Genomic DNA, 15,678 nt, shown 5'->3' on the forward strand with positions numbered 1-15,678 from the left:
AAACACTCAAATGAACCACCACACTAGGTTAAACCACCTCTTCCAACATGCAACTCATAACCAATGTGGAAACCAGACCAAAAATAAGATACAAAAAAAGTGATAAAGAACAAATATAAAGTAAAATAGGTAATTGATCTGTCTCAAGGCAATATTTATATTTTCAGAAGCAGTAGGAAATTCTAAATACCCTACTACAAGCCATTGGTGAGATCGCACGTGGATTACATAAATACTTCTCTGTACTTGGAAAAAAGTTAATTCTAACTGAAATAGCTAGCAAAAGAAAACTCACATGTGAATTGAAAGCTTATTTCACAAGAAGATTTGTTTAGCCAAACAAAAAAAAAAGTTGTAAGAAAATGACTGCTCTCTATAAATACACTAATGGAAAAAAACAGAGGAGCAACCAAAGTCAAGAAGAAAAATGGTATAGAAATGAACCTTTCAAATTTCACCACTCATTTGGAAATCAGAGGTCTGAAGCTTGAAGACTGCCTCTAACAAAGAGCTGCAGAATGCTTCAATTCCCTTTAAATGTTTGGCAAGTTCACACGAGATTATACCCATGCTATGAGGAGAGCAGATGACATCATGTAGGTAGGATGCAATTCCAGCACCATCCTCCATATTCCTGTGATTTAGCCAATGAGTACAATGTTCTTTTCCATTAAATCTCTAGGGGAAAAAAAATTACTTTCCCATTTCCTCCCTAGTTTTGCCTAGCATAAGAAATAGGAACAAGCCACCCAAAAACAAGTAAAAGTATAATGTGGAATTTGCTAACTACTAAGAGATTAAGCATTCCATATAAAACAATGATCTGAAGATTATGGGTTATAACTATGTGGTCCATCACCGTGACCAAGTTTAGACAAAAACAGATGAATATTTCTGTGCCACATAATACACATATTTATTTCTCTCCCATCTGAAGCACAAAGTCAGTATGTCACTGTAATTTATGAATGAGCTGAACATTTAGGACACCTTTTTAAGAGTCTGGAAAATAAAGCTCCAAAAATGCCTTACAAGTTCTTTCTTAGAAAAATGCTAAATGACAGATGGAGTTTTAATATTTCTCATGACACCGGATGATGCTTTCATGTGCAGTCATGTAACACCTCTTAAATAGTCATTTCAAAAATTAGTTTGTGTTGCAAAAAAGATTTAATAGTAATTTAATATCAGTTTTCTTTCTTAATGAAAGAAACCAACAAGGACAATTTAGTAACTCCATCTCAAAACTCTAGGTAGTATGTTGAATATGTGAGCTAGGATTCCTAGAATATAAAACCTTAATTATTTTTTAATGAACTTTAAGAAGTATCATTTTTAGAGCTATGTGCATCCCCTCACTTTTATAGTTGTTATAATGACAAGCTTAAAACATTTAAACATTTCTACTTCACTATAAACTTCTCCTTTATTAAAAAATTGATTTCTTTTTCCTCCCCGCAGGGCAATTTAAACAGAACTGATTTACTAAGTCATTTCAAGTGACTACCACTTCAAATAGATACATAATACCATAGAAATCTGGGTTTGGTATATTAACACTGCTTGATCCCTCATAAAGCAGCTCAGAATCAGTTCAAGATCTGAGAACAAATCTTCAGACATAGTGGGTTATTCCCCTCCTTCATCCAATCGATTTCTGTGTTCATCTAGAAATGACACTGTTCACAGCTAAGTAGATTCCTTCCAATTTTTAAGATATTTTAAGTCCAGGAGGTTGGGAACAAAAAACTTGGGCAAGAGCTTTTATCAAACAAGAAAAAGCTCTAAATTATTTTAAGAAATTTACATTCAAGGTACCGTTTTTATGTTCAAATTAGGAGTGTTATCTAGAAGTAGTGCATGGATTTAGGAAAGTATTTAGTGCTGTCTATTCATCAGTTTTATATAGGTATGCAGATGGCAAGAACCTTAATGAGGGCTCTACATTGGTTTTGTAGCATCTGTCCTTCTTACCAGCAGATCAAAACAGCATTTGTTTGAGAGCATTCAACTCGCTTCCACAAAAGCAGACAAATATTGGCCAAAAAAAATAATTAAAAAAAAAAAAAAATCTGTTTGAGGGTCTCTTTCATCTGTATATGTAGCAATTCCCACTGACAGCATTGTAAAGTCATACAAAAGAAGTCCAGCTCACTAAGCTTGAAAGCTCCAACAGTAATGCAGAGGTCAAATTCTCCCACCACTAAACAAATTAATGTTATTAAATGCAGAGAAAGAAACAGAACAATACTCCAAATCCCAGCTTTATTACTTAAGTTTTCTGAGTGTAATTCTACCGCTTACGATTATGAATGATGCCTTTCATAGACACACGTAAGACCAGCAAAAAAAATCTGAGTATTAAGCACAAAAACACTGCACCTCCACAAGAAGAACCCACGAGCAAAGCCTTCGCAGCACACCTTTTGCTGAGGACAAATCCCTTGAGTAAAGATCTCACAAATGTGCAGACCAAATGAAAACATGTTTTGTCTTTTCACAGAGAACATTCATTAGTCCTGTTAGTCAGCCAAAGTGAACTACAGAGCTTAGGCCAGATTGACAAGACATACATACAGGTATGCTATCATTTCCACAAAATATACTTAAGAAATTAAGAAAATACTTTTAGCTTACCGTTACAGACTTCAGAGTCATTCCGTGATAGGTGCCCATGGTATCAATTTTAAAGCCTTCCGTTTCTGCAAAGGAAAAAAACGTCTCTTGTAAATCATTATGAACAGAGGGACATCCTGTCCACGCAGACAACACTGAAAATATCTTTGAATTTATTTTTGCAAAGAACACATCTTGCTCTTGGTGGTGGTTTAGGTTCTGTTCACAATACAAAACCTGGTCAGTAATCAGGAAATCTGTGTTTTCTTTAAACAGAGGTCCATTTGGTATCTCTGCTTTCTGCACAGTAAGCCTTTCCTGCTGCATGGAATCATTCAAACCACTACAGAGAACAGATAAAAACTTAAATCCTTGTGAGAATGCGTTACAATATGCACTTCATCTAAGAACTTCTCTTCACTACAAAAATGGAGAAGCAACTCATTCTCAGAATGCACTATAATGCAACATATTCAACTTAGAGTTGTATTAATGGAAAAATATACTTCATAAGAAATCAGTTTACACATTGACTATAAAACCATGGCCACTTAACATGATAAATTTACTTTTGGAGCACAGAAGAGCAACAACATCATTGTCATATTATACAGAAGACAAAATCTGCATAAATTCACACTACCACACTAAAGGTGATAAAAGGGGTTGGTTTTGGTTTTTTGTTGTTGTTGTTTTAATAAGATTGAATTTATGCTGAGTAAGTGCCAGGATCTTGCAAGTGCTCAGTGACTAAACCTGCTGCCGTTGGCCTGTTTGCCTTTGAGTCCTCCTTCTCTGTCAACTCCTAAATACTGTGACCAGGACTTGCAAGAAAACCTTTTTCCTTTTGTAAATTCCCTAGCCTCATGCATCTACTGTCAACCATGCATCTACATCAACCAAACACCCAATTAATTTGTACTCAAAATGGCATGATAATCACCAATCAAACCGTGAGAAGCAAGAATTTGTCTATATCTAAGAAAGTTTGAGGCTATTTCAACTGGACTTGGGTAAAGGTAACTGATACTATACAGAAATAGCTATAAGGAATTGAAACATTTCTGCCATTTATTACACCACCTTTATAAAATGCATCAGCACAAAAACATAATAGACCAAAACTAACATAGAATCAAAGTGATGTTCACATCTGAACCTACAGAAAGTCCAAGAAAAATATGAGATTTTCAAGACTGTTAAAGCTCCTTGCTCTTATGAGTAAATGAACTTAAATTGAAACTCAGACAACCTTGGAAACAATGCAGATGCTGTGGGAAGCATCTATGGTTGCTCATCCTTTCTTCCTTAGATGAGGAAGATTATCAGACACTTGCAGGAAATGAGGCCGAAAAGTTCCCCAGATTTAATAACTCTCCAGTGCCTAGGACAAGATAGCCAAGGGTTGAAAACGGAACATACTCTTCTCACCATGGAGATAGGTATATGTTTTCTGAACATTGTTTTTGTTTTTTCCTTCCCCTCCTTTGCTCTATTACAGTACCAGACCTATTCTATCACATGGAAAGGCTTAATGCTACCGGCCACAGGGTGGTGATTTTTGTTTGTTTTTTTTGTTGTTGTTGTTTGGTTGGTTTTTGGTTTTGTTGTTGTTGTTGTTGGTTGGTTGTTTTTGTTGGTGTTGGTTTTTTTGTGTGTGTGTTGTTGTTTTTTGGTTTTTACACAAAGTCACCCTCGTTCCAGCTCTTCTTCATCTTGGCACCTCAAGGCCACCCCTCCCCTTCTGCCAGATTTAACATTTCTGAACGACACAGAGTTGATTCTGCAGGTACAGACAGACATGAATGTCGTCTTCTCTACAGGGAAAAAAAAAAAAAAAAAAGGCAGCCCATCTTCCATTATAAACTGATATTGCTTTACCGCCTTTCCCCCAAACCCCAAAATGTAATTATGCATTAAGTCTTAGCTCAGCACTCATACAGCTAAACTTATGCTAAAGATAGTGAAGTTGCATCTGACCAACACTTCCACGGATAGCAGTTTTTTCTGTGACTATATAGGTCACCGTCTCTGGGCAAGGAGCATATTAATATTTCAGTTCGTGCCTGGAGCCTGGCAGAATACTTGATAGAGCTCCTCTAAGTTGAAGAGATGCTTTTGCTGACCTGGAGTGACATAAATCTGAGGCATATAGTCCAGGCTGACAGTTGTTTGTGAACTTTGAAAGGTCACCAACAGAGAAACCTTTCCCTTTTCCAGACAGACCTATTATGGGTTGCTCTTGCCTGTGACATAGAGAATTTCCAACTATTTCAACCATATGTTCTTCCCAAGTTCCTAAGAACACAACAGGCTTCCTTAACTAGACCAGCAAAGCAGCATCCCTTGTTGTGCCTGGCTTGTTACAGTTTCCTCCCAGTCAATGGTTTCAACTTTTGCAAAAATCTCCCCAGGTCTCTCATGAAATGTGTCCTGGTTCATTTAATAAGCCAGCAGAGTCACTAACTAGAGCTCAAAGTAGAATGTAGGTACATTCCAGCAAACAGCTACAGCAGCCACTACTAGGTCCAGTGCAATCCCAGGGTCTGCTACCTGTAGGTAGGGTGGCATGAGCAGGAGAAATCACCTCCCAGGCTGCCCACCAGCTCTCAAATTTCCTGTCTCAAGCTCTCAAGCAACTGGTGAATGAGTTCAGCATTGTCAGCTTCAGATACCCACAGCAATGCAACCCTCCTGTAACTGGTAACAGCACGGACAATCTTTCCTCACAATACAGTTTTACTGACTTGATCCTCTCACATTCACTATGTGATATTCTACCAGTCAAACACTCACTTTTCTTACAGAAACAAACACTGCTACAAGTGGCAGCACTGGCACATGCACTTTTGTGCCTTTTTATAAGGTCTCAACAGCCTGTAAACTTGGTCACATACAGTGGTACCTCTAGCTCTGCTCACTGCCCACAGCCTATGCAAAGCAGAAAACAAACGCTTCCCAGCCAGGGGCTCTGCCATCAGAGCTGCATTCCTGCTTCAAAGGCTGCTCAGGGTGTTTGCGAGGTTAACACAGCTGCCTGTAAAAGACAATCAGGGGCCAAGCTACAAAGCAGAGAGACACTTCTTCCAGAGCATCCTCCAAAGGCAGCAGTTGACCCTGACACAGCTGCTCAAAAGCAGGCCTGGGATACAGGAGGAGCCACAGGCCACGGCAAAGAGGAGCAGAACACAGAGCAAGCTGGAGCACCAGGAGACAGGCCCCAGCGTACAGAGCAGAAATTGCCAGACCCCTCTAAGAACACTAAAGCAATGTTTCTCCCCTCCCTCCCAAACCAGCTCAAACCTGCACTGCTGAGTCATGCACCAGCACAGAGATGAAATATTAATGCCTAGCCAAGAATTAGTCTGCAACTCCAGCTTCAAAATCACAGTTTCTTCGATGCTAATAGAGAAGGCAGTCAAAATTAGGTCATCTACTAAGAAAAGGGTATCTAAGAAAAGAGTCCTCTAAGTATCAGGATGGCAGGATTTGAACCTTTTTTTTTTAAACTTGGGGTTAGATGCAAAAAAAGTTTAACAAGAAAAAAAAACCAAACTACACCACACACCCCTACTTGAGAGTCTTCAATACAAAGTTATCATACACATTTTGTTCAGGCAAAAAGTATTCGATAATAAATACTTTAAACGCAGGTCTAACACTAAGGAGTTAAGAATGCAAGCAAAGCCCAACATTAATGTATTGTGACAAACTGTATTACAACTTTTTCTGTTTGCCAAATATAATCAGTTTCATAAACATAAAAGTATTGTTAAAAACACTGGCATCAACATATGCCTTAAAGCCTACATCTTGAGAGTCTAAACACAATAACTAATACAGAAAAATCAATTCTAATGCTTCAAAAACATGAACTATCATCAGTTAACATTAAGACTATCTTTTTTTCTCCAGTTATTGCATATTATAATCACAATCTCACAGTTCAGTGACTCAAAGACCATCACAAGAACCATACACTTTTCCACTGTGGTTCACCACTTTTCTAGTGTCACCATGCATGAATCTGAGTGACTTCTCTCATTCAAAAGAATTAAACATGGAAACGAAAATATGCATTCTAATACATCAGCTTATTTGACTGATTATATTCTCAATCACCATTTGGGCATCTGTTCCACTTCCTTGCATACATGTATTAACGTTCAAAGTGCCTTCCATTTGTTGAAAGCCTACTGCTCTATGTCAATTTAGGTCACTCTGCATTTTGATTCTGCACCTGCTGCAGCTTTAGCCATCCAATCCGGGTGAAAACTTGAGCACTGATACACTACCAAAAGAATAACAGCTTTGAAAGACTCAAATTAACCTGAATTTCTGGAAGGAAGTCTAGGCAAAGAGAAAGGAGCATGTCTCTGAAATACTGAAGAACTCAAAGACTTTGTTTGAATTGTGGATGAATAAGATTGAATAACCACTTATTTTTTCAGCTGTAAACTCTTCAAACCCCAGAGAGCAACAGCTCTGCAGACTGTCTGGAAACGATTCACTACCCCATTTCACATCCATGGTAATTAAACCACTGACACTAAATTTCATTCTACATAAGAGTTTACAGAACACTCCTTTTCAGTACTATACCCTAACAAATAAAATTGAAAAGTTTTATGCCTGAATTTCCAAGCTACACTAATTAGTTTACAAAATTCTCTGCAAAGTTCATACATAACAGTTCAGTAATAATCTTAAAGTAATTAACCCCAAGTTCTTAAAAGTTTCTCACAGTACTAATAAAAGAAAAATTACAGTATGAATCTGTGTAACTTTCCCAGCACTGAAGTGAATGTACAGTACTGAAAGTTATCATATTATTTGGTCACACTAAGCCAGAAAATAGAGACAAACTGCAACTTTTTTCAAATGTGAATCTCTTGCACATACACTCTGCTAGGAAAAAAAAAAAGTAGCAGCAGAATCCTATAACCTTAAAATGAAAGTCTAACAAGGCAATCAAGTTTCAGAACTCTGGATCTCCTGCTACCAGCGTTCTCTTTTCCCCCCTTGTGTAAACAGAAATCACACAATTTAGAAGAAAATAGTTACTATGAGAAATACTTCATAAAGAAACTTTCTTAACAATGTATAGGAGGGAGAAAAAAAATGTATGGTCTAGAGTCACCTCAAGTTTAAAAACTCTATAGCCCCAGGCTTAGTACTTATGACTGGTTGAAAACTAGATATACTTCTGAAAATCAGCAGCTATGTTTGAAAATCCAAATGGAGCTCCACATTGTTGAAGAGAGGACAGCATCACTGACTGACAAAAACAAAACCAACAAGAAAGAATCAGCAGTCAGGGAAAGAGACCACAGGGTGTTCACCTCCTCACCTCAAACCCATTTGCACACTTCACCATGATGGGTGCACTGCCAAGTAACACATTCTTCCACTGGGGAAACATCGAGGACATACAAGTCCAATTGCAGAGACTTTCTAATACATTTCTAATACACAGAACTTTCAGGATGTCAAAGGAAAGACTTTACTCTCCTGCCCAACCAAAGCTGCAGTAACAAGACACCCAATTTGAGAGCCACCAAGTACTGACGCTGGGCTGCATAAGCAGGACCAATGACTGCAGATGTAACTGATGCTTTGCTGTTCAAGAGTACTACCTTACCATTGCCACCTGCCTCACATTCGCTATTAAAGCAATCTAAGCCATTCTTGCAGCAAAGCCTGTCCCACTTGGCATAAAGATTTTCAGTAGGCCAACCAGAGAGACATCCTGACACACAGCATCAGAAATAATGATCCATCACAAGGAGCAATTTGGCTGCAACTCAGCAGCATCTCACATTAAAAATCCCAAATTTACTATTTTAGCTCTACAAGCTTTGAATTGTTTATGCTAAGAACAAGACTGTTAAAAGAAAAATTCTGTATTAAAGCACATGTATATTCCAAGAAAAAACAGTTCACCTCTTTGCTGCCTAAACTTTAAATCTTCATGAATACTGTAGTAGTATACGAAACCGAGATAGACAATAAGCTGCAATCATGATGCGACTATACGAAGACTGCTGTGAATCCTTCCTATAGTTACAATACCTTTGAGAAAAAATTTGAGTCATCACACAAGTTCAACCTTCTACTCTGATCTAAAACAAGTGAAAATTCTTAGATATTGTAGATTATTTCCATCTCCTCTACAGAAGGGAGCTAACATTTTGCAATTTTGTTTTGTAATTTAAAGAGACATAACAAGCTAATAATATTTACTTATAATTACTGGAAGTAACTTGCGAAGTAATTGTGATTGTTTGAGGACAGGCAATTTCACTTTACACACCTGACAGTGACATTTGCAGTTCTGCTTTTCCATTAATTACATATGAGCTTCCCCAATCAAATAATTCATTCTTTTCTCAAGAAGTTCTGGTTTTAAGCTTTCAGTTTGCCTCCTAATAGGTAGAAATAATTTCTAATAAATAATATTTGTAGACTTTATTACCAGGAAAAGCTCTCTTTAGGCATAGTTACTTCTCTTTTTTTGGTCCTTTCTTGGGTTTGGAAAGTAGAGAATCCCCTAACCAGAACTTTGTATCTCACCATCATTTCACAGCTTCTTTTTTTTTTTTTTTCTTCTTCTAAAAGAAGTATTACGATCAACTTACCCTCTTTGCCTTTGAATCTTTCCTGATCGTATCTGTTGTAGGCAGCTGGAATAGGTTGCTTATTTCGTAAAGTAGGATCCTAAAAACAGGTTAAATAAGATTTGTAAAACATACTGAAAGATATTTGATTTTTTGGAACTTCATAAAGTATTACATGGAACTTCTCAAGAGCATAAAATTAGTTCACTTGCGTAGGAGTTTCAATGCATTTGAAAACTTCTGATACACTTCCCTTCAACATCCACTTACAATCTTAGAGAAATAACATTTAGAAGTACATGTTGAGAGCAGTGACCACAACATGAGACAAAGCTAAACTAGCAGTAATAAACTATATTAGCTAAAAATCTGCAAGTTTAATGAAATCACTGAGTTTTTGTAATATCTCAAGAATTAGTGCGGGGGGGGTGCGGAAACAACACTGTCAACTGGCAACTCATGATTAAACCTTCAGCCACACACACAAAATGTTCCTTGCTAGACTGATTAAGTTCAGATTCTGCTAAATCTACAGAATAAAAACAGATTTAGAGGAAAAAAGGTATTCCGGGAAAAAAAAGTTCGAAAAAGCACCGATCCAGAGACACACTAAATACCAATTCAGTCTTTTTGTGGATGGCTTAGTTATGTATTCGCAACTATTCTGAATGAGACATTTGAATAGTCCCATGCACAATTTATGAAATCCAACACAAAGCAAATATTTAACTGTTGGAATTCATCTTGCTATTTAAATTTAGTTTTGTTAAATGCAGTAGCAGCAAAAACAAAACCAAGTATGATTAAATAGCTTTTATAGCAGACTCCCACCAAGTTCAAGAATACATTATGTTTAATAGAATGCAACAGTAAACACCATAATACAAAACAAATCCTGTCTAATACCTAGATAGACTTAAACAATAAAGCCCTAAGACTGTCCTCCTGATTTATTACAGGCAAAAAAAAACTGGTTCAAGCTGTTCCCACTCATGAGTCATGTTCCAGATTCTTAAACATTTGCTACCCTATCTGTCAGAAAAACAGCAAAACATTTTGTTTGAAATGGCAGCAGTCTCATCTAATACATTTTTTGCAAAGAGATGCAGGATGTTAGTGTTTGATAGACACAGGAGCTGGCACTAGCAGCTTAATCTCTAAGTAACAAGAACACATTGAACAAATTAAACTAATATATTCAACTCTTTAAATACCAATAACTGCAATTCAAGTCAAAGAATATCTGTGAAGTTATACTTGAAAGTTGTGCATTCATTGGAACTACACCAAAAGAAATTCTGTATTTAATGACAAGACACTACTCTCACATTTAATGTCACAGCCTTTGTGTATTCATCAAAGTGCTGCTCTTACCGTTGGTGCTGTATTTGGTGCAGGTCTTTGCTCAGGTGCTCGGCCTTCTTCTCTAGCTTTTACTGACTGAAGAATTGCAAAGATATTCTTGGCAAAGTTCTGAAAAACACCAGATACCCATGAATTTTGCTGACTCTTTGCATTTTGCATAACACCACATGTAGAAGACACTATTTGGATAACTTGTGCTTCACAGCAAAACAAAATTACTACACCAATTTTCTAAATAGATGTTTTGTGGTTACTCTTCTGTGACAGGATCCAAACTTAAACAGAGTTTTAAGGTATCATTGCAGCCATCATTAAGGCCAAACTTGTGAAATCTAACTGGCTTCATTATACCACAAAGTAACCCAAACTCTTCACAAGGTGCTTAAAATCTCTTTATCCCTTACACGCCCTTTGAAACTTCATACTGTAGCAAGAATGAAAAACTGTTAAGATTTCCAGGGCAAGTCTCATCTCTGAAGCCCAGGTATGTATGTGCTAAGGAGAGCCTGGCTGCTTTCTCTCAGCCTCCTGGGGGGATGTCTCAGGCCCTGGCACTACAAGCAGCTTTCCTCCACTCGGGACGCTCAGCTCCTCTCAGGGAAGAGCCCTCACAAAGCCTGGGGAGGTTTTCCCCAACACACCACAGAGCAGCAGAAGCTGGGCAGGTGCCTCCCGCCCAGCGAGGGGCCCAAGCAGAGCAGAACACGCTTCAGCTGGCGGGGAATGGGTCACAGGCACAGCCCCCTCACACTCCGCTGCAGATCTATTAACATCTGCCATGAATTCCAGCTCCACTCCATTTGGCACCAACTAATTTGAGCAGTAGAGCCTTCCGTCTTAAATTGGAAAAAGCAAGTACAGAAATCACATTCACAAATCCTTGATTCAAGAGTGATTCAGGATAATTCTAATAATTTCCATGCAGTGTTTTGTCAGATAACCAAGTCATTAAGGCACAACAAATTATATCGATCAAGGTTTTTAAAACACATTCCTCCTGGTAATATTAGCAGGACTGCTTTATTCTGAACAAAAACGTAAACGCTAATTAAGCTTCTGAAAGGCATATGCTTATTACATTACCACTCAATAGGCATTTTAAGCTATAGAGAGATGTGTACACAATGTCTGTCATTACTGTCAATTTTTGGTAATGGTTCATCAGTAAAAGAAACCTTTAATCAATTAAGGAAAATTGCTTTTTTACTGTTTCAGAATAGCATAAAGTATTCACAAAATGCTTAAGACTCTTCCAGAGTATTGTATACCAACACTGAAGTGGTGCTAATTAACACCACTGGCATTACAAAACAAATGCATGAATTACAAAACAAAGAGTTCTGGGGTGAATTTTGTAGAAATCACGTAGACAGAGCAGTAACACAAAGTTTCTATGAGCTTGTTCACTTGACCTCAGTCAGCATGTTGTCAATCTGCTCCGAGCCAGAGTGGCAGGAACTGGAAGACCACCAGGAACCACTTGCAAAGGCAAAGCCATTTCTGGAGCAAACCTAGTTCTTTTCACAAAGACTGAATGAACTCATACAAAACTGGTTTTGAAGTTCTTTTCAGTCAGAAAAATCCTGGAAAAAGAAACCTTTAAAGAGCTGTGAGCCGTGCGCACACCAATTATACCAGGATACTCAAAATCAGCTCTGTTCTTCAGAAAATACATCTAAACTCCACACTTTTACTGGAAATTGAGATTTCTCTCAAACTGTGGACTGGGCAGCATATCAATCATAATTCCTGTCCTTGCTGTGCTTTATCTCATACGGGCTCATGGAAACGACAAGCTATTCAGTCTTCTGAAATTCAGGAAGAACTAATTAAATAACAAGAGGAAGAATCATTTAAGACTGACTGTCCATGTAGAAGCCAAGTCTTCTTTCAGTCACAAGGAAGCTACAACCAGCTTTCACATCCACATTTCATTCATAAAATGTACAGTTAACATACTCTTGAAGTGAGTGTAAACTTCAAACTACGAATTTTTCAAAAGCATTTTAGCACTTCAGACTCTCAAGACTTTAATAGCCTGAAATTGCGTGTCCTGGATCAAATTTTAAATCCTTTCAAGTATGAAAAAAAACAACCACCACACCACCACAGGATTTTCTCCCATCTGCTGAAAAATAGTAGCTAATAAGCACGGAATTACAAAGTGTTCTTGCTGATGTCTTTTTCCCACAGCATGACAATGCAGATCCCCCAAGGCCACAGCCAGTATCTGTTTGGAAAGGGAAAAAACAGCAGCATTTTGACAAGTACTCGAACTACCATCATCATCTTGCTGTTCATTGGCATGGCTGGGGATGTGGGATTACATTACTGTAACAGAAAAATGATGGAGCAGGAACTCCACTGTAGGTACCAACTGATTTGCAAAGCCCTGCAGAGTTGCAAGCCTGCTAAGTTTTCATTGTTCATCCCTTCAGAGATCAGAATATGAATATCACCTAGCTTCTGCTCTAGATTTAGTTAAGACCAAGCAGCATTTTTATTACCAAAACCTTCTGATGGGGGCAACAGAGCAGAAAAAAAAAAAAATCTGTTTCTCTGCACTAGGTCTCAAAAAAAGAATTAAAAAATTGAACATGCTTCAAAATTGATGCTTAAGAAAATCCCCGGCATGTAAAAGGACAATTCAAATCAGCTCTTGTTGTCAGCTCCCTAGAGTGCTGCTGTTCCCATGAAAACTCTCTTCGTTGATTCCAACCATGTCTACACCTAATAATAATTCACCATATTGAAGGAGATGGAAAGAGAGGCAAAGTGTTTCAGCATCTATTTTCAGGGAATACTGTTTAATTATCTTGATCTGGGATTTCAATATTTTCTTAAATAAAACCCTATCATAATAGAATTTTCTGCCCATCCTCAAGCATGCCTCTAAAAAGATGCCTCCTGCACTAGATGTAAATCAGAAGGGAAAACAATGGTAGCCAACAGATGATCAGGAACAGCAGCTCCAGTCAGCTAAACTTAGTCATCTTACAGAACATGCCATACGTGTTCTGTAGGAAAGCCTGCAACAGTATGTAAATTCTCAAAATTTACTGACACAGATGCTCTATCCCTTGCCAACACAGTGACTAACATACACAAAGCCAAGTTACTATCACCGGTGCTAACTTCACACCAGGCTGTTTGATGAGAAATACCAGAGCAAGTAAGATCAACCTCCTCTTCTGGGGAAAACAATCAAGTTCCATCACCATCAAAAATCCTTTTGTAATAAATATGCTAAATGGTAAATATATCACAATTTATTCTGAAAAACTGCAATCTTTATTCTGCAACCTATATTTATTTTCTGTAACTAGCCATAACCCTAACACTTATTAACAAAGACTTCCAGTCAGAACAGTATCTTTATCAGGCTAGCAAAAAAATAAGTGTTTTTTTTCTAATAATGATCATCAAGGAGAAAACTATTTCAACATTATAGAAAACAATTCTTGAGGAAAAAAAATAAAGAAAACACACATCATCTTAATCATCTAACAAAAAAAAGTTACATCAAAAATACAATACGAAAAGGATACACACTGCTATACAGTATGGCTTACAGGGCTTTAAAACTTTCCTATAGCTGAACTGTAACCAATTTTTAATCAGAGTTTACATTCTGGCATTTCATTACAAAGAGAGAAGAGCCTAGGAACAACCCTCTAAACTTGAACTCTCATTTGAGTTGACAGTAGGGATTTCTTATTGGACATGTATCCCAGGATGATCAAGAGCTGCAGAACACTATAAACATTGGCCAAACTTAGAGCAGGGCTGGAGAAGGAAAAGTCCTTTACCACACTTCTTCACACATTTGCTTGACATGCCCAAACACACTGCTAAGTCCTTTGCAGGCACTGGCAGACTGAAAGGCATGATGCAGTACCAGAAATGCAATACTTCCATCAGATATTTTCAGCAGCTCCTATGTACTGCAAGACATAGTATTCACAGTATTCAGATGGTCTTGTAGAGAGTACAGCAGAAATGTCAAAATTGCTCATACAGAACACAAACTGATGAACTGGACATTTAGGAGAAAAATATTTTGCACCTTTACATTTAACACAAATATTTAAATCTGGAGTCGTTCATTTAAGGCATCACTCTCCTAGGCCTAAGAATCTGTATTTTCAACTTGTAAACTGTTCAGCAACATTGAAGTTGTCTTCTCCTTGCTCTTCTAATTTAAAGATAGTCCTAAAGTACTGCATTTTATATTGTGTACTAGGTTGCCCTCAGAATCAAAGGCTGGACATATGCAAGACTAATATTCAGGGACAGTTACGAGCAACCGCAAGCATGCAAACATATTGGTAGAACAGCTATGTGAACTATTGGTATTTTCTGCACTGTGCTTATCCAGACCATAAAAATTTCCATCATTTCTGACTCAGCATCTTTTCTCTCCTTACACAAGGACCTTTCAGAAAAAGGCCACAGGTAGAAACACAATCTTGAATTATAAAGCTGTAATTAAGTAAATCCTCCTTTTTGAATTACATACACATGTACCTCTCCCACTTTCCTAACCTGCTTTCATTTGGATAACACATGAAATGCACAAGATGCTCAACTGTTTGCAGAGAGCTCACAGTACCTCTCATACTATTCTCTGTACAGACCATACTACAGTAAGTCATGCAATAAGCATACTACCACACAAACAGTTTTTAAAAGAACCACCTAAATAAATCGGTCATCTTAGCTGTGCTCTCAGGAAAATAGTTGTTTAAGAAATTCACAATAAAGCACTGCAATTTACATAGCTAACCAACTGAAGCAGAGTACTTTATACATATATATATTTTTAAGGGAATCTATAAAAAACTGAACTTGATACTAACTACTGGGGAAACAAACTAACAAAAAAATCTGACACTTCCTTTCACAAAAAGTTAATCTTGGAATCAGTCAAAAAGTTCATTTAGGTGTTACTATAGTTTACTACACTGAATGGAAAACATAGCTATTAGCCCTGTATATTTGCGGACTGTGTTTTTGGTAAAAAGTTCCACTCCTCTTGTTCTGGACTATCTTCACTATATTTTTCTAGCATGAGTATTAC

General features: G+C 37.5%; 1 protein-coding gene across 4 annotated transcripts in view; it reads right to left on the reverse strand.

The window, feature by feature from the left end:
- Positions 1-15,678, reverse strand: part of CDC73 (cell division cycle 73) — a 107,359-nt gene that overhangs the window by 69,416 nt on the left and 22,265 nt on the right. For all 4 annotated transcript variants that reach the window (XM_080349280.1, XM_080349283.1, XM_080349282.1 and 1 more), the window contains 3 exons: positions 10,608-10,706; positions 9,255-9,333; positions 2,638-2,702 (listed from right to left, as the gene is read on the reverse strand). In XM_080349280.1, coding sequence (XP_080205406.1) covers positions 2,638-2,702; positions 9,255-9,333; positions 10,608-10,706 — 243 coding nt within the window. The remainder of the gene's footprint in view (positions 1-2,637; positions 2,703-9,254; positions 9,334-10,607; positions 10,707-15,678) is intronic.

This window comes from Nesoenas mayeri (genome assembly GCF_963082525.1).
Source record: "Nesoenas mayeri genome assembly, chromosome: 8".
In the NCBI taxonomy this organism is placed as follows: domain Eukaryota; kingdom Metazoa; phylum Chordata; class Aves; order Columbiformes; family Columbidae; genus Nesoenas; species Nesoenas mayeri.